Genomic DNA, 20,183 nt, shown 5'->3' with positions numbered 1-20,183 from the left:
TTAGTATGGTCATTTTTAGGTCCATACATGCTGCTGCAATCAATGCTTTTCACATTCCTTTTTGATTCACTACCAGACTAAATCAGATCCCTGTCTATTCTCTTCATATCCCCACATTTCTTCTCCAAGTCAGAGAAAATTGCCTGTATATTGTCCTCTCTTCTGAGGCCAGAACTTCCTTGAGGTCAAGGGCAGTTGTGTTCCCCAGTGTGCACCCTCCTTTTGCTGTGACTAGAGTCTTAAACATATCAAAGCCTCAGTGCATTTTTATTAAATGAATCAATAATGGAAAGAATGAAGGGTAGGTTATCTAGACATATGTGGCACAAAGGCACCCATGCATGGATGCCCTAGGGAGGAACTCTTCTTATTAAAATCCATTTAAAATTTCTGTCTACTCTTTGAAAGAAGAACAGCACAATCCACCAGGCTGAATGGAATGAAGTCCAGGAACACATGCCATTGGAGAGATGTTTCCTTGAGATTGTCAGGGAAGGAAGAATCTGGTTTCAGGAGCCCAGACAGAGGAGGTATTCTTTTGGGTTCCAGTGAAAAGTGCTTCTAGAACATTTGGCTTTGCTTATTTGTCACCCTGGACCTCAGAATAATTTGGTGGCGAGTTCTCTGGTTCTGGGATGACCGCTGGGTTTGTCACGTAGACATTTGGGATCACCACGCCCACCTGGAAAACACAGGCAAACAGGAAGTGTACCAGTGATGAAGCAAGAAGGACTGGGCATGCCTTTAGGTACCAAGGGAGCCCTCCTCCTCCTGGGCAGGAAGGGGAGTAGGATGAGCTCTCTAGTCTCCACCCACTATGGGACCTCTTCCCATCCTCTGAGGAGCCTCTGGGACTCACGTTGTTGGTTTGGTAGCAGGTCAGCTGGCAGCCAAAGTGGGCAGATACACTTGCAATGCACAACTCCAGGAGGCAGAAGATGAGCAGCAAACCAGAAATGGCCATTCCAGGGACCTGGAACCAGAATGGACCGGGAGGACCTGAGTGCAAGTCTGGGAGTCTGAGCTCTGACTCTGCAGTGGCTATCTCTATGGCTTTGATGAAGTCCTCTAACCTCATCTCAGCTTAGTGGGGAAAATACCTCACTGGGTTTTTGTGAAGGCCAAGTGTGTTTGTGAAAGAAATATTATCTTAACACTTACTAGCAATGCTGCCCTAAAAGAGAGGATAGTCACTGTCTAGGGAAACCCCTTGACACCTTGCTTCAGATATCAGGGACCTGAGGGTATGGTCTGGAGTCAGACAGTGAAACAGTGGAACTGTTCTGTGTAGGAAGTGAACAGAAATTTGGGAGTATGGACAAGCCACAGGGAGAAACAGTGTGGGTAGAGGAGAAAGATGGGACTGAGCAAGGTGGTGGGAAGGTGGCAGCTGCAGAAAAAGGCATCTCATGAGAAGATGACATTTCACAAAACAGGAATATCTAATCTTCAGGAATCAGTAGTTTTCTAGGCTCTGATGTAAACCTTTACCATCTCTCTGAACCTTTAGAGAGAGTCAGCTACTGAAATCATTCTCTTGGCTTCTGACAGTGCCATTTTGTAGAGGGAAGTAATTGGGGCTGTCTTAGGTTTGGGAAAAAAGAGTGAGTGAAAGGCCCCCAAATTTGAACTAGTTCAACAAAAATAGATTTCACCTAAGGACCTGGAGAAATCCAAGCCCCTTCCTTGCTATTCTCCAAGATTACCCAGGAGAATGGGGTCTCCCACTGTGCCTGAGGAGAGAGTTTGAGTAGAGTCTATTTTCATCTTAAAGAACAGGGCTGAAAGACCCCAATTGCCATATGGATTCCAATCACATGAAATACTAAATATGAAAGTAAAAGTGCACAGTACATGGTAGTAGGTACCAAATATATGTTATTGATTATAATTTTAAAATGACATAGGTGAGAGTCAGCTGCTCAGAGAATTCTCCCTTTTGGAGAGGCCCCTTCTTTCCTCCTTTCCTTTGTCTCCCTCTCAATTTAGCAAATATTTACTAAATATCTATTTGGTACAACGGGCTCAGAGAAGCATCCCAAGAGGCACAGTTGAGTGAAGGAGACAGATACGGATGTGGATAATTACAATCCACATCAGACAGAGTAAGAGCTATAAATGAGTGAGGGAAAGAGAGATGGAATTCACCCTACATGAGTTAGAGAGGGTGGGGGTAGGAGAGGGTGGTCCAAACAAATGGAAAGGTGGGATAATGAGGTCTTAGTCAAAGAATGACAGAGCTTCAGGAAGGAAGAGTGTTTTCAAATGACTCTGGCCCTTTCTAAAGTTGTTTTTAACACAATTCTTTTACAAAGAAAACCCTTCATGGAAAAAGAGTCCTTCAAGCAGCTCAGATGGATTTCCCAGGTGGTTCAGTGGTAAAGAATCTGCCAATGCCTGCCAGTGAAGGAGACGCAAGGGATGTGAGTTTGATCCCTGGGTCGGGAGGATTCCCCAGGTGTAGGAAATGGCAACCCACTCCAGTATTCTTGCCTGGGAAATCTCATGGAGATAGGAGCCTGGTGGGCTACAGTTCATGGAGTCACAAAGAGCTGGACATGACTGAGCTACTGAGCACACACACACACAGAGTTTAGACATGCATCATTTGATGGGCATTAATTCATGCTTGTTGAGCTCCTGGAGCACCCCATCCCTTGGGTCATCATTTGCAAAGATCAGATGAAGTCCAGCTCTTCTTGTTCAGATGCCAGGCCTGAGGTCTGAGAGTGGGGTGGGCAGCTGGGGTAGGAGGAGTTCTCTTTCTGAGATCTGATATGGGCAGAACCAAGATTAGAAGCCAAGTTTTCTGACTTAAAGTGTCTGCAGCCTCCACTCCAGGGTGTTGGCAGTGCTGTGTGGTTTAGTTTTTCCTGACCCTCTTTCCCTCCCACCCACCCCTCCTTCCTCAGCTCTTCAACCTGCACCTGTCTCCTCATTTCTTACAATGAGCACGCCATGCCTCCTATTTCCTAGCAGGAAAAGATGCAAGCCTTCTCCAGTGCCCAGCATTCTGGGTGGGGCGTTGGGGGAAGGATGGGGATGGGGTGGGGGTGGGGGAGCTGGATGTCAGGGGGAGCAAGGGATTGGAAGGGAAGTGAGCAGCAAGGCACATAGAGTTGGAGCCAGGTCTCTGGGCAGCAATAAATACCTGGCCGAGGAATTTAGACTTTAATCTTAAAGCAACTGGAAGCCATAAAGTGTTTCCAGAAGGGGAGAAACTCAAGGTACTTTTGATAAAAGACATGGACATGGTCGATAGGTTCTCTGGGGTGAGGCTTTTCTCACAAATCTTGGAGGCAAAAGTCTTGGGAAGGACTTCTGATCAAAACAAATAACAATTAATGTTTTCTATTTACCAAGTATAGGTCATGCCAGGCACATTTATGTATTCATTTGACAAATGGTTATGAACTGTCAATCATGTTCCAGACACGGGCCTGGGTATTTGAGACAGGACAGTGAATGAAACAGAAAAATGTCTCTGCCCTTATGAAGCTTATATTCTGGTGGGAGGAGACAGTTAGTAAGCATGAAATATAACAGACAAGTAAATTGCAGAGTTTGTCAGATGATGGTTAAGGCTACTGGTGTCAGGGAACATTTAACAGGAGGATTCCTACATGCTGTTTTCTATTTCTCATAAATCCTCTGTTCCTTATTAGTTCCTATTCTGGGAATGAGTAGAGCTGCATGCAGCTCTAAGGACTGATCTCATGAGAAATGGTATCTGCTTGGATTCCTTTCAGTAACTCCCTTCAGTGACTCTTCTCTGCATCAGCAACCTTGTATGTATTAGACTATCCATGTTGTGACTATTGATAAAATTTCATCCTGTGTAATAGCTGAGTAAACATCTACTAAAGATACATAAGCCTGAATTTCTGCTAATAAAATGCCCTTGCTCCATCAGAGCTTGGCTCCCCGTCTCTCTCTCTCTCTCTCTCTCTCTCTCTCTCTCTCTCTCTCTCTCCCTCCCTCCAGCTCTCTCTTTCACTTTCTTTTTGTCGAATCCAGACCACCAGGTTCCAGTCCATTAAAGGACCGCAACATACTGGGAAGTAAATTGGGGATGTGGGGGAGAAGGATCCTGGGATAGTGTAGGTAATGCTTTTAAGTGCAGTGGTTCTGTCATTCAGGTGGGTCTCTTTGAGAAGGTGGTTACTAAGAAACAGCCTGAAGGACAGAGGGGGCTGGCGGGATATCTGAGGGACCTTCCCAAGCCTGAAGGTGGAAACATGCCTGGTGTGTTTGCAGAAACATCAAGGAGGTTAGTGTGGTTCAAGTGGGGGAGAGCCAGAGAGTGGGGTCAGAGGCCACAGAGGCCAACATCTTTAGGCTCCTGTAAGGATGTTGGCTTTTTTTTTGGTGTGTGTGAGTAAAGTGGGAGCACTGGCAGGTTTTGAGCAGAGAAGTGATGTGATGTTACATCTCAGAAAGGCTCACTCTTACTCTAGTTGCTGTCCTTACAGCTGTAAGGAGACAAGGGAGGAGCAGAGAGAGTGGTTAGTGAAACAGGCTGGGACTTGGGACCCTCTGCAGCATGCTGCAATACTTGTACCTGGACGCACCTCTTCTTGAACAACAAAATGCAGAGAAACTATATGGGACTAAAAATAACTGTGTGTGTGTTCAGTTGGGGGCAAAATTATGGACAAAAGATACAAAGAAACCAAAAAACCCAACTGCCACTTCTGAAGAGCCTGGAGCAAAACCAGGGTGTTAGGAGCAAAAGCAGCACACTGCGCATGTCCAAGGCACACAACACCACCTTGGGGGTGGGCAAAACACCAAAGCTACCCCTCTGGCCCAACCCCTGGACACACTCCTGTTGTCATTTAGTCACTAACTCATGTCTGATTCTCTCACGATTCCATGGACTATAGCCCACAAAGCTTCTCTGTTTGTGAGACTTTCCAGGCAAGAATACTGGAGTGGGTTGTATTTCCTTCTCTGGGGCATCATCCCGAACAAGGGATGGAACCCACATCTCCTGCACTGGCAGGTGGGTTCTTTACCACTGAGCCACCTGGGAAGTCCTACCCTTACTCTATGCGAGGAACAAGCTCACACCATCCCCCCGCCTCCCGGGTAGTGAGGAAGCAAGGGAACCTGTTGCTTGTCCTCACTCACCCCCTGCTGCAACAGGGGCCCCTATAAAACCTTGCTTGAATTTCTTGTCTGACCTCTAGTCAATTTCAATTGATTGGGGAAGGCCAAGAGCCCTAGTTGGTATCATTAGGAAGCTGAGAGGTGATGGTGAGTCTGGCCAGAGAGGAATTGGAGGAACTGGTGAAAATGGTTGGATGCTGGATGCATTTTAAAGGTAGAGCCAACAGGGTTCCCTGAGGAATTGGCAGGAAGGCGTGAGAAAGAGAGAGGGTCAATGATTACTCCAAGGTTTATCCTGAGTGACTGGAATGATGCAGTTGTCATCAACCGGGATAAGGAAATCCAAGCGAAGGTCTGGGAAGTAAAATCTGGAGATGAGAGTTGGATACATTCATTTCAAGATGTTGTGTGGACAGTAGATCACAAGAGACTGGAGTTTGGCAGAGAGATTTGGGTTGGTGCTCTTTACTCTGGAGAAGGTGTTTGTGGTTACCAGCAGATGACATTGCCAAGGCCGTGCAAGCAGGGGGAAAAAAGAGGACCAAGGACAGCCTAGGAGACTGGGGGAAGAGCAGAACCAGCAAAGGAGAGGGAGGAGAGAGAGAGGAGGAGGACCAGCTGCAGGGAGCAGCCTGGGCATCGTGAGACGTCCATCACAGAGGAGTGCTGACTGGGGAATAGGAAGTTTTTGGAGAGCTGAAGCAGAAGGTCTGATTAGAGTGGGCTCAAGTGCAAATGTAAGAGGAGAGAGAGTTGGAGAGAGTGAGGGTAGACAAATCTTTTTAGGATTTTTCTGCAAAGAGGGCCGGAGAAATAGGGTGGTATCTGGCCTGAGAGAAGGTTGGTTGGTTTTTTTTACAATGGAGGGAACAAAAGCATGTTCATATGCTGATGGGAAAGCTCCAGTCAGAGGGGAGAATGGCTGATACAGAAGAAAGGCCGTGGGCAGGGGAAGGAGATGAACTCTGCTGTACAGATGGAGAGGTTGAATTTACATGAGACTCATCTATAGCTGGTTTCTTGTATCCAGGAGCCATGAGCCCCGTGTGGCTGTTGAACACTTGGAATGTGGCTAGGCCTCAAGTGCAAAATACACCCTGGATTTCAAACACCTGAAATATGTATATTATCGTATGTGAAACAGACTGCTAGTCCAAGTTCATTGCAGGAGACAGGGTGCTCAGGGCTGGTGCACTGGGACAACCCAGAGGGATGGGATGGGGAGGGAGGTGGGAGGGGGGCTCAGGATGGGGAATACATGTACACCCATGGCTGAGTCATGTCAGTGTATGGCAAAACCACTACAATACTGTAAAGTGAGTAGCCTCCAATTAAAATAAATAATTAAAAAAAATCAAAGACTTCATATCTCAAATACGAAATATCAGATAATTTTTTTACACGAATTACATGTTGAAATGACATTTGAATCTATTGGGTTAAATAAAACATATTAATAAAATTAATTCCATTTATTCACCCCCTTCCAGGATGATGACTAGAAAATTCAGAATCATATACATGGCTCATGTTCTATTTCTATTGGATGGCACTGATATAGAGCACAGGTTGGCAAATTATGGTTACATCCTGCCTGTTGCCTATTTTTGTCAATAAAGTTTTATCAGCACATAGTCAAGCTCATTTGTTTCTGTATTTTCTATGTCTGTGCTCCCACTACAAGATAGGGGAGAGTAGTTGCAACAGAGACCAGATGGTCTGCAAAGACTTAAATATTTACTCTCTCACCCTTTACAGAAAATCTTTGCTGACTCCTTGTCCCTAGTGATGGGGAGGAAGGCAAAAAGTGAGTAGAGGCAGGTTGTCAGGTACATATGCATTAAATGTATAGTTACATAAATGAAATTATAAATTAAAAAATTTCCTAACTGTGTCATATGGCAGATACTGTTTTACAAAAGTAGAAACTAAGAATGATCAGGGACCTTAAACTCTGTTGCCATTCTTAACGCACTTGGAGAAGTTTGGTTGTTGGGCCCTTTCTTCTTTTTTTAATTGGAATATAATTGCTTTACAATGTTGTGTTAGCTTCTGCTGTACCACAAAGTGAATCAGCTATAAACATACACATATCCCCTTGTTGGGCATCCCTCCCGCCACACCTCACCCATCTAGCTCATCACTGAACACTGAACTGAGCTCTCTGCTATAGCACAGGTTCCCACTAGCTAACTATTTTATAGTAGTGTATTGCTATCGGGAAGTCCAATGTATTTATAGCAAATTGGTCTCCTAATTCATTTCACCCTCCTTTTCCTGCCCAGTGCCCACACATCCGTTCTCTACATCTGTGTCTGTATGCCTGCCCTGGGAACTAGACTGATATGTACCATTTTTCTAGATTCCACATATATGTGTTAATATATTATATGCATTTTTCTCTTTCTGACTTACTTTATTCTGTATAACAGACTCTAGGTCCATCCATAACTCTACAAATGACTCAGTTTCATTCTTTTTATGGCTGAGTAATATTCTATTGTATAAATGTACCATATCTTCTTTATTCATTCATCTGTCAGTGGACACTTAGTTTGTTTTCATGTCCTGGCTATTATAAACAGTACGACAATGAACATTGGGATACATGTGTCTTTTTAAACAGAGCTGAAGGAATCAGGCTCCTTGACTTCAGACTATACAAAGCTACAGTAATCAAGACAGTATGGTACTGGCACATAAAACAGAAATATACATCAATGGTATAGGACAGAAAGCCCAGAGATAATCACCTAATCTATTACAAAAGAAGCAAGAACATAAAATGGAGACAAGAGAGTCTCTTCAATAAGTGGTGCTCGGAAAATCGATAGCTGCATGTAAAAGAATGAGATTAGAACACTACTTAACACCATACACAAAAATATACTCAAAATGGATTAAAGGCCTAAATGTAAGACTGGACACTATAAAGCTTTTAGAGGAAAGCATAGGAAAAACACTCTTTGATGTAAATTACAGCAAGATCTTTATTGACCCACCTCCTAGAGGAATGAAAATAAAAACAAAAATAAACAAATGGAACCTAATTAAACTTAAAAAGTTTGCATAGCAAAGGAAACTGTAAATAAGCCAAAAAGACAACCTTCAGAATGGGAGAAAATATTTGCAAGTGAAGCAATGGTCAAAGGATTAATCTCCAAAACATACAAACAGCTCATGCAACTCAATAAAAAAAAAATGAACAACCCAATCAAAAAATGGGCAGAAGACCTAAATAGACATTTCTCCAAATAAGACACACAGATGGTCAAGAGACACTTGAAAAGATGTTCAACATCATTAATTATTAGAGAAATGCAAATCAAAACTACCATCAGGTATCACCTCCCACCATTCAGAATGACCATCATCAAAAAATCTACAAATAAATACTAGAGAGGGTATGGAGAAAAGGGGAAAATCCTTTCCCACTGTTGGTAGGAATAAAAATAGGTATGGAGGATCCTTAAAAAAGTAAAACTAGAACAACCATATGACCCAGCAATCCCACTATTGGGCATATACCCTGGGAAAACCATATTTCAAAAACACACATGTCAGGCCCTTTCCAACAATTTCTAAACCCAGCTAGGGCGGAACCCAGGGGAACACTTTTCAGGAGGGATACTCACCCGGCCCCAGGTGGAATAGTGAGGATTATAGTCAGGGTAGGCGTACGGAGCCGTGATAATTAAATCTACGATGAAGAGCGTAAGTCCAACCATGGAGAAGATTGCACTGACGATGTTGAAGCCCACGCTGCTATTCAGCTGAAAAAGATACAAAAGGTCAGAGTGGGAGAGGAAAACAATTGTAACTGAGATGAGCAGGGACGCAACAAGTATTTCTTAACAGGATTTCCCAGAATCAGTTCTGCAGCAAACAAGGCAGTGTTTTGTGCAGAAAGGAGTGTGGCTGGGTTTTCCCTGGTGGCTCAGTGGTAAAAGAATTCACCTGCCAATGCAAGAGATATGGGTTCCATCCCTGGTCTGGGAAGATCCCACATGCCACAGAGCAACGAAGCCCATGCACCACAACTGCTGAAGCCTGTGAGCCTAGAACCCCGTGCTCTGCAACAAGAGAAGCCGCTGCAGTGAGAAGCCCTCACGCTGCAAGTGGAGAGTAGCCCTCACTCACTGCAACTAGGGAAAAAGCCCTTGTAAGGTAACAAAGACCTGGGGAAACTAAAAGTAAATAAATATTAAAAAATTTTTTTAATTTAATTTTTTAAACAGAAAGTTTGGGGGCTAAATTAACTTTGAAATAAAGTTAAGTTAAACAAAGTTAAACAGGTCTTTGCTGCAGGACTTATAAGAGCCTTTAACAAGGATTATGGATCTTCAGTGGGGGTCGGGGGGGGGTGCTAATAAATAGAAAGCTCTCCAAATTTACCTACCCACCTTCACAGAGTATGTCACCGGACAAGCGTCCCCAAGAATAATCTTTGGGAAACACTCCATCCTTTTATCCCATAGGAGATGGGCAGGAGGATCAACCTCTGATGTCTTGGAACGTGACAGGCTCCGGTGGCCCATGATTCTGGGCTACATGCAGAAAGTTGTTGTTTAGTCCCCTCAGTCATGTCTGACTCTTTGTGACTCCATGGACTGTAGCCCCCCAGGTTCCTCTGTCCATGAGAGTTCCCAGGCAAGAATACTGGAGTGAGTTGCCATTTCCTTCTCCAGGGGATCTTCCTGACCCAGGAATCGAACCCATGTCTTCTGCTTTGATAGGCAAATTCTTTACTGCTGAGCCACTTGGGAAAGCCCAGGTGTAAATAGACATGCCCATAATTTTGAGCTTTCCTTTGGAGATTTTCAAATAGATTTCCTCTGGTGTAGGGACCTGGCTATCTTGAAGCTAGATAACCTGCTTGTGAAAGGAACCAGGGTACTTTCTGGGCATACTTCTAGGGGACCATGAAGCCTTGTCCAGGCTGATTTACAGAGCTCCTTTGGCTGGATTCCTTAGAGGGGCAGGTGCCTGAGCCTCCTTGGCTGTCCTGAAGAAATGGGGGCCTGATCTGTGTGCTGCTCAGCTGTTGGGGAGCCCTGGGCCCCTGGGAACTCTATGCCTCCTCCTGTAAGAGCATCCTTGGGAAGCTGTTCTTTCTCTCCACTCTCTGATGCCCTAACTAATGTGGCTATGTTGCCCTTCCCTCCCCTAAGTCCTCTAGACATTTTCCTTTTTGGAACTCTGGCCAGGTTCATGTGGCCCTGTGATTATCTGTAAGCAAGTGTCAGAAGAATTGATGCTTTTGAACTGTGGGGCTAAAGAAGACTCTTAAGAGTCCCTTGGACAGCAAGGAGATCAAACTTGTCAATCCTAAAGAAAATCAACACTTAATATTCATTGGAAGGACTGATACTGAAGCTGAAACTCCAATATTTTGGCCAAAGAGCTGATTCATTGGAAAAGACCCTGATGCTGGGAAAGATTGCTGAGAAGGGGGCAACAGAGGATGAGATAGTTGGATGGCATCATCAACTCAACGGACATGAGTCTGAGTAAACTCAGGGAGATGGTGAAGGACAGGGAAGCCTGGCGTGCTGCAGAACATGGGAGTCACAAAGAGTCAGACATGACTGAGTGACTGAACAACAATATGTCAGAGTCCCATGTCTGGTTGTGAGTAGGTGTGTGGATGAGGGAGGGATTAATCTTCTTTTCCCCCTGGTGTGTCTTTCCTATAGGTCCCCAGCTGGGAGAGACAGTCCCAGGATGTGACTTACCAGACAAGAAGTTCGTGACTGCTTTTCTGCCAACACCGAGAGGGATCCTGAAATGATAAACTGGCACGGAGGAGAGGTGGTTTAGAAAGAGGTCAGGGGTTAGGGGCCCCGTCCTCAGGCTCCCATGATTCTGTTTACACACATATTCTCTCACACACACTATGTTCCTCTGCTGAGATCCCAGCTCAACATGAGGGGAAAGAATGAATGAATGGATGAATGAGGGCCTGTCTTGCACCACATCACGGGGCAGTAAAGTGGGATCCAGCAGACTGGTTGTAAATTCTGGCTTGAATCTCATGTGATCTTGGGTAAATTATTCATTTCTGAAATATTTATTTCCTCATTTGAAAAAGAGGAAAATGACATGTCTTCCTAAGTGTCATTGTCACTAGAAAGTTTCTACCCCTTATCTGGCATTTAGTGTATCTTGCACAGAGTAGATCCTATACAGAGTAAATGTTGTTTATTTCTTTTTCTTTTACTTTTCCACATGCATATCTTGTTGGTTTCCCACCCACATCTCAGAATTCAGCTGGGAATAGGAGCTCAGGACAGGGAGGAGGAAAGGCTACCAGCTGTACTGCTTTGAGATGTTTTAACCCAACCTTAGTCCTTGCCTGTCTGCACACCTAGGTGAGTACCTTTTAGTGATTCAGAAAAGTGTCACATGTCTACAAAACTGAATGCCCAATATGAGAATTGCAAGGTAGATTGAGTGCATTTATCCCAGCACTGGTATTCTGTAGGCACAGCGGCTGGTGAGATTACCTACCATCATTTGCCCAAGATGGCAGCAGCAGTGGTCTGAAAGGACATCAGCCACTGTTTAGGAAAAGCTTTGCTGAGCACTACATGAAGTGTTTCTTATAACTTTACCTTATTTAACTGCATCATGTCCCATCCGGCACTATTAATATTCCCATTTTATAGATGGTAGACTGAGGTTTAGAGATTTGTTTATTTACATCCTGCTTTTTATTTTTTGCCACACTGTGCAGCATGCAGGATCTTAGTTCCTCGACCGTGGATTGAACTCGCTGCACCCCTGAAATGGAAGCGAGGATTCTTAACCACTGGACCGCCAGGGAAGTCCTGTGGCTTAGAGATTTAAAATAATGCATCCAAGACCAACCAGAAAGTAGCAGCGTTGAGAGTCAGATTCAAGGAGTTGACTCCGGATTCCATGGTATTAACCCCCACTCTCTACCTGCTCCCAGTCAGGGAGGATGCATGTGCCTGGGAGTTTAAATGGTGATTTACAATGAAGACTGACTTGAGTGGCTTATGCCTTCTAAGGGGAATTCCATATTTCCTAGAAGTGTAAAAACAAATTTCAATTGTACAGCCTTCTGTTTATAGAGAATTGATGAAGAAGATAGGGAATAAAAGGCTGGATTTCTGACGTTCCTGCTAGCCCTTTTGAGATGCCAAGGCCTTTGTTTTAGAAGAAGGCATTAGTGAGCTTTAAGAAATAGAAAGACAGTCCTGGAGTGAAGAAGGCAGCTAAGAACAAAACTGCAGAAAAACGGAGGAAGGCTGAAGGTCACTGAGCATCCTGGCAGAAGAGGAGATGGCCAGTGAGGCATTTGAAATGTCAGGGCACTTAATACTCAGTGGAGGCTAACGCTCAATAGCAGGGTGTTCTTTGTCTGGCTTGTTAGTCCTTTCTGCTGCCCCGAACTCCACTAAAGTTAGTGATACAGAACAGGTGCCCTGTGAGTGCTTGGGGGCAGGAAGAGGGGTTGGTCCCAAGTTAGGTCTGTGTAGAGCAGAGAGAAGACCAGAATCTCAGAAGAGGACAGATGGGAGCTAGAGAAAAAGAGAGGGAGCAGTGACCCAAAGAAAGAATTCCCTAGAGCATAAGCTCTGCCATTTTGCAGATATTGTGTGAAAATGAGAGTGGGGGCTAACTCTATGCTGTTTTATTTTATTTATTTATTTATTGTGAAGTTTATTATAGTAGTCCTTAAATTTTTGAAGCCTGTTCCCTTTAATTTCATTTATTTATTCATTTTATATTTGACTGTACTGGGTCTTCATTGCTGTGCTAGCCTTTCTCTAGTTTCGAAGAGTGGGGATTACTCTCTAGTTGGGGTGCACAGGCTTCTCATTGCAGTAGCTTCTCTTGTTGCAGAGCTTGGGCTCTAGGGCTCGTGAGCTTTAGTAGTTGTGGTTCCCCGGCTCTAGAGCACAGGCTCAATAACTGTGGTGCGTGGGCTCAGCAGCTCCGAGGCTTGTAGGATCTTCATGACTTATTTCCTGCATTGACAGGCGGATTTTTTATCCCTAAGCCACCAGGGACGCCCCAGGCTATTTTATTTAAATCTCACGGGATAAGGTGACTTTGGCTGACATCTAGGTTACTCTGGAATTTTGTTGTTTGTCGGAAAAGTTGCATTTGAGTCATAGACAGGTGTGTGAGTTGAGGGACAGACTGTATTAACAGCAGGGAGGAAAAGGAGACTGGTGGGTGGAGGGGGAAGAAGGAGTGTGTATGTACGCACGTGTGTGCGTGAGTGTGTGCATGTGTGTGTGTGTGTGTGTGTGTGTGTGTGTGTGTGTGTGTGGAGGAGGAGGACACTAGGGAGAATGCAAAACAATCTTAAAGACAACGCGTTGGAGAAGAGAAAGGACTTGTACTCCTTAACCTTCTCAGTTCAGTTCAGTCACTCATTTGTGTCTGACTCTTTGCTACCCCATGGACTGCAGCATGCCAGGCTTCCCTGTCCATCATCAACTCCCGGAGTTTACCCAAACTCATGTCCATTGAGTCGGTGATGCCATCCAACCATCTCATCCTCTGTTATCCCCTTCACCTCCTGCCTTCAATTTTTTCCAGCATCAGGGTCTTTTCAAGTGAGTTAGTTTTTCGCATCAGGTATCGAATTGGAGGATTGGAGTTTCAGCTTCAGCATCCAATGAGTATTCAGGACTGATTTCCTTTAGGATGGACTGGTTGGATTTCCTTGCAGTCCAAGGGACTCTCAAGAGTCTTCTCCAACACCACAGTTCAAAAGCATCAATTTGTCGACGCTCAGCTTTCTTTATAGTCCAACTTACATCCATACATGATGACTGGAAAAACCAAAGCTTTGACTAGATGGACCTTTGTTGGCAAAATAATGTCTCTGCTTTTTAATATGCTGTCTAGGTTGGTCATAACTTTTCTTCCAAGGAGCAAGGGTCTTTTAATTTCACGGCCACAGTCACCATCTGCAGTGATTTTGGAGCCCAAGAAAATAAAGTCTGTCACTGTTTCCACTCTTTTCCCATCTATTTGCCATGAAGTGATGGGACCAGATGCCATGATCTTTGTTTTTTGAATGTTGAGTGTTAAGCCAGGTTTTTCACTCTCCTCTTTCATTTTCATCAAGAGGCTCTTTAGTTCTTCTTTGCTTTCTGCATCAGGGTGGTGTCATCTGCATACCTGAGGTTACTGATATTTCTTCTGGCAATCTTGATTCCAGCTTGTGCTTCATCCAGTCCAGCATTTCTCATGATATACTCTGCATATAAGTTAAATAAACTTCTAGGGAGTCACAAATCATTCTGAGAATCTGATGAAAGCTATGGACTTTGAAAGAAAACACCCCCCAAGTATTTTACCAGAATGGGGACTCAGAAGCCCTTCAGTGAATTCTAAGCTGAGTCTCCATTTTTTTAGTGGCTTATTGACCCTTGAGCATGGGTGGAAATGCTTTTCTCCTGGAGTTCAGGCTGTGGGTCTACATTGAACACTTGAGGACTGTTCCAATGTATTTTTTTACACATGGGTGCTTTTGTAGGAATTAGAAAACAGCAGCTCCTCTGGGTTGATAAACTAGAAAAATGTTCCCTGCCCTCTGGGGTGGGTGGATTAGGAAAGTGGCCTTTCTGGGTGAATGCTGTCTTGCATTGTCTTGTAAACCTTTGTGTTATGAATGAATTATGACCCCTCAGAATATATCTTCTGAAGACCTAACCTATAGTACCTCTGAATATGACTCTCTTTGGAGACAGGGGCTTTAAATAAATGATTAAGGGGGACTTTCATGGTGGTCCAGTGGTTAGGAATCTGCCTTGCAATGCAAGGGATGTGGTCAGGGAACTAAGATCCCACCTGCCACAGGGCAACTAAGCCCATGCACACAACTACTGAGCCTGGGTACTGTAACTAAGTTGCAGCACATCCAAATAAACAAATAAATAATTGAAAAAATCAACCAAACAACAACCATAAAATTTGACTTAAAAAAGAGCTGACTAAAGTTAAAGGGGATCATCAGTGTTGGACTTGGACCTAAACCAATATGACTTATGTTCTTATGAAATGAGGAGATTAGTGAGAGTGTTAATGGCCTTGGTAGGGAGGCCAGAGGTCCCCAAGAAGCAGGAGGAAATAAAAGTACAAGTGGCAGACATTTCTTTTCTTTTCACTTCTAATCCTGTGTTGTCATGGTGACACCTGCTTCTGTCTGAACTTAACTTTCTCTCAAACCTTGAGCTAACTAATGTGTTTTTCTCATGAAAATCTCTTCCTTAAGCTATGTTAATGAACTATGTATTTGCTTGGAAATCTGCCTTTCTTCAAGATTCATGTCAATTGTTTTATGGCCGGGGATGACTCACCTTCTGCTCTCTCAACATACATGTTGTGGGTGAAGGGCCTGGTGCAACTCTCGCAGTTTTGAGGTATTCCCTTTCTCTAATTAGTAGCTTGCTAATAGGTATATAATTCCTTGCTAAAAACTGACAAGGGGGCACTCTTTCTGTCTCCTTCTGATGTCTATGTCAGAAGCTTTCTCTATCTCTTTTATACTTTAATAAAATTTTATTACACAAAAAGCTCTGAGCAATCAAGCCTTGTCACTCGCTCCAGATCAGATTCCTCTTCTTCGGAGGCCAAAATTCCCAGAGTTGTTCACAGCTCTCCTTGTAGCAGCAACCTTTCATTAAGGTATATACACACACACATTTTCATTAGGGTATACACACACACACACACACACACACACACGCAGTTTCATTAGGGTATACACACACACACATTTTCATTAGGGTATACACACATGCACACACATTTTCATTAGGGTATACACACACCCACACACACACACATTTTCATTAGGGTATACACACACACACACCCACACACACATTTTCATTAGGGTATACACACACACACACATTTTCATTAGGGTATACACACACCCACACACATTTTCATTAGGGTATACACACACACACACATTTTCATTAGGGTATACACACACACACCCACACACATTTTCATTAGGGTATACACACACACACACCCACACACATTTTCATTAGGATATACACACACACACACATTTTCATTAGGGTATACACACACCCACACACACACACATCTTCATTAGGGTATACACACACCCACACACACACACATCTTCATTAGGGTATACACACACCCACACACACACACATCTTCATTAGGGTATACACACACCCACACACACACACATCTTCATTAGGGTATACACACACCCACACACACACACATCTTCATTAGGGTATACACACACCCACACACACACACATCTTCATTAGGGTATACACACACACCCCCACACACACAACCATGCAAAGACTCAGGGGAAGAGACAGTTGTTTGCTAGCCACGGTGAGAGGCCTAAGAAGAAACCAAACCTGCTGGCACTTTGGTCTCAGATCTCTGCTCTCTGGAGCTGTGGGACACCACGTCTCTGCGGTGCAGGTCACCCAGTCAGCGGTACTCGTCAGGGCGGCCCAAGCCAAGTAGTTCGCTTGGGCGACAAGACCTGAGCCGGGTTCCCACCCAGCCCCTTAGGCCGGGAACCTGCAGGTCACACGTTGACTAGGTGGCCCAGAGTGTGCGGCGCTTCCTGAGAACTCGGCTGCGAGGTGACGCGTTTTACTCACCCAGACGCCTCCCCAGAAGGGGAAGCCTCCGTAGAACGACACAGCAGTGTAGTACCCTGAGAGGACAGTCGGCATGACGGAACCGAGGCCAAGGTGAACCAGGCCAATCAGGATCTGGACGGCCTGTCAGGAGAGCCCCAAATGGAAGCCTTTGCTTCTGAGTCTGGATTCTGCCCCCTTTTTATTTTAATAAATCGTTTGTTCCCCTGGTCCAAAACATAATATGGGAAAATATAAAATTGAAATAAAAACTGCCCACTATTCCTCCTCACTCAGAGAAAACAATGGTTTACATTTTGTTGGATAAAGTTCCATTATTCTTTTCAGATACATACATGGATAATTCACAATGTCTCTATAGATTGAACATTTCATCACGAACATGTCCCCGTGAAATTAATTATCCTTCAAACATGTTTTTTTGAGGGCTGCCCAGATTCTGTCGTGTGGATATTCCATGGAATCATCGGAGCAGAGAGGTTGTGTGGGTTAGACTGTTTATTTTTTTCATATTATAAATAACACTGTGATGAACATCTTTGTAGATAAATATTCGTGCTCTTCACTTATGTCTTCAGGATATTGTTATGGATTTAATAGTGTCTGCCTCTCCTCCATCAAATTCGTGTGCTGACATTCTGATCCCTAGCACCTCAGATTATAGCTTTGTTTGGAAATATTGTCACTGCAGATAAAACTAGGTCATGTAAGGTGTGCTGGAGTAGGCTGAACCCCTAATCCTATATGTGCATATGTGTTTAGTCGTGTCTGACTCTTTACGACCCCATAGACTGTAGCCCGCCAGGCTCCTCTGTCCATGGGATTTTCCAGGCAAGAATACTGGAGTAGGTTTACATTTACTTTTCCAGGGGATCTTCCTGATCCATGGATCAAAATTGCATCTCCGGCATTTTCTGCATTGGCAGGCAGATTCTTTACAACAGCACCATTATATGACTGCTGTCCTTTTTAAATTTTTTGGCCACGCCATGTGACATGCAGGATCTTAGTTCCTTGGCTATTAAACCCATATCCCCTGCAGTGGAAGTGCTGAGCACTAACCGCTGGACCACCAGGGAAGCCCCTGACTGCTGTCCTTTGAAATAGAATGCCATGTGGAGAGACATTCATGAACACAGGAAAACGCCATGGCTGTCAGGATTGAAGTTATGCTGCCACAAGTCAAGGAACTACTACTAGGAGAGAGGCCTGGAACAGACCCTTCCCTAGCGGTTCCTCCTCTGAAGGACCTATCCTTCAGAGAAAGCATGGCCCTGAGGACAGTTTGATTGTGTTTGGCCTCCAGAACTGTGAGAATAAAATTCTGTTGCTTGAAGCCACCCAGTTTATGTCATTTTGTGATGGCAGGCCTTGGAAACTCATGCAGGGTATGTTCTCACAAATACTGTACATACTAATGGTATATAGATGACAAACATGGCAGCAGATATGAATATATTACTTCCCTAAATTTGCACAATAACAAATTATATGGAATGTCTGCCTCTGCTTTCTTTCCCATTAATGTCACATCTTGGGGTTATGTCTACATTGTTGCACAAAAAGCTTACTTGTTCTTTCTAAAGCTCACTACATTTCACTCTTTGGAGGTATAATACATGGCTTTAACCAGGATTATGCTGATGGATATTTTGGTTGTTTCCATTCTTTTGTGATCACCAGCTGTGCAGCCATGGGTAAGCTCATACATGTCACATTTCTTGCATGTGCAGGTATACCTGGAGGACTGTCTCAGAAATGGAATGATTGGGTATTTTGTAAATGTGGCAGATACGAATGGACCTACAGATTATATTTATTGACATCCCATGGACAGTGAATGGGGGTGGGGCTAGGATTTGAGTCCTAGACAGTCTGGATCAGAATCCAGACACTGCAATGAAATGGGCCTCTCCTTGAACTACCCAGGACAACCTCTTAGGGGGAAAGTTGTTGGGCTCCCTTAGTTTGTTAGTTCTCTAGTGTGCTTTTTTCCTTCTTGGGCAGATATTCCATTCAAGCTCCTTTAGATTTCACCTCATGGTCTGCTGAACGCACTTTCTTCCAGGGGCCACATGGACCAACACAGGTGTCAGCTTACTGTGCTTTTTCCCCCATTGCTTTTCTTCCTCTTTCCTAAAATGCCTGAGTCAAAAAATACAAGGTCCTGAGCAGAGGCCCTAGTGATGCTGCCCAGCTGAGCTTTCTCATAGATCTGAATTTGGTGAGGCCAGGTCAGCTCCAACCCCACCTACTGGATTTGGAGTGTCCCTATTTCCAAAACTCCCCCCTTCTCCAGCTTCAGCCATGCAACACCCCCACCCCTCCCTGCGGAGTGAAGTTTCACTTACCCCTAAGGCTTTGCCTTCTTTTAGGGTTCTCTCCGTGGGTTGCTGACTCACAGGTGGCCACGGACCAGGTGGGTTCCCGTGAATTACATGGACTTGGGACTGGTAGTTTGGATATAGGGGCACCTGAGACATGCCCCCAGGGAACACGGTATACCCATTTGGGGGTGTCACCACAAACACAGAATTGGCCGTGGGACCTGCTGAAGTCGATGGATTCATGCTGCTGAAAAACAAGTGCAATAAAATAAATAACAAGGACCTACTGTATAGCACAGGGAACTATACTCAATGTCTTGCAATAGCCTATAATGAAAAAGAATCTGAAAAAGAATATATATATATGAAAAAATATATATATATATATACATATATATATATAAACACACACACAGGTTACTTGTGAATTCTGGTCTGGTTTAAAATTTTCTTTTCTTTTCTACTCTTTTTTGGAGCAGACCCCCAAAAGCTGGTACGATAAACCCTGCCACATGCTCCACCCCACACCCAGGTTCATTCAAATCTCATTTGGCAGCAAATCTTATCACCGCCCCTCAGTTATCCACAGAAACTATTAGATCAAGGGTACTCACTTTGCTCTGCCAGCGGCGAAGTCTCTCTCACTTCTGTCTGTCTATTCCCAGTTCTTTGCTGTAGGTGGCTTCTTTTTCCATAGGGAGTGAACACACTGGGTTGGGTTTGGGGATGTGTTTAAAAAGATCCAAAGTCCACTCTGCTTTCCTCCCAGATACAGACTTGGTTAACCAGTTACGCAGAGTTCCACTTCCACACCCACATTTACTTCCTGATTTGGTCAAAGAGCCACCTAATTGCAATTCAGCTGGGAAAGTATTTACTGGAGAAGGAAGAGTTGTACGTGGTACCCTGGGAGACACAGGAAGGAGCTGGCTGTACAGTGGTCACGTCTCGGCTCTAACGCAAGACAGAGCGAGGTAAATAACCCAGTACAGAAACAAGGGACTCTCGCCGGAGAATGAAGGAGAAGCTGATTCACTAGATTTGAAGAGATTAGGAAAGACGTCAAACAACAAGTGGAATTTGA

The 20,183-nt window shown here is 44.2% G+C and overlaps 1 protein-coding gene across 2 annotated transcripts; it reads right to left on the bottom strand.

The window, feature by feature from the left end:
* Window positions 1–260: 260 nt before the first annotated feature.
* Window positions 261–19,938, bottom strand: MS4A8 (membrane spanning 4-domains A8). Of its 2 annotated transcripts, none has more exons than XM_065936746.1 (7): window positions 19,714–19,938; window positions 19,124–19,343; window positions 16,773–16,895; window positions 10,848–10,907; window positions 8,748–8,885; window positions 860–973; window positions 261–682 (listed from the first exon to the last, which is right to left on the bottom strand). In XM_065936746.1, exons 2-7 carry the CDS (start codon window positions 19,340–19,342, stop codon window positions 581–583), a joined length of 756 nt encoding a protein of 251 aa, XP_065792818.1. In that variant the 5' UTR covers window position 19,343; window positions 19,714–19,938; the 3' UTR covers window positions 261–580. The 2 variants fall into 2 exon arrangements, with proteins under 2 accessions (XP_065792818.1, XP_065792817.1); XM_065936745.1 differs by having other exon boundaries at window positions 19,124–19,346; window positions 19,714–19,937.
* Between the last annotated feature and the right edge of the window lie 245 nt (window positions 19,939–20,183).

The sequence above is a fragment of the Muntiacus reevesi genome, chromosome 5 (assembly GCF_963930625.1).
Source record: "Muntiacus reevesi chromosome 5, mMunRee1.1, whole genome shotgun sequence".
Classification (NCBI taxonomy): Eukaryota; Metazoa; Chordata; class Mammalia; order Artiodactyla; family Cervidae; genus Muntiacus; species Muntiacus reevesi.
Note: the sequence above shows the minus strand (reverse complement) of the source record. Positions and strands in the feature narration are given on the sequence as shown.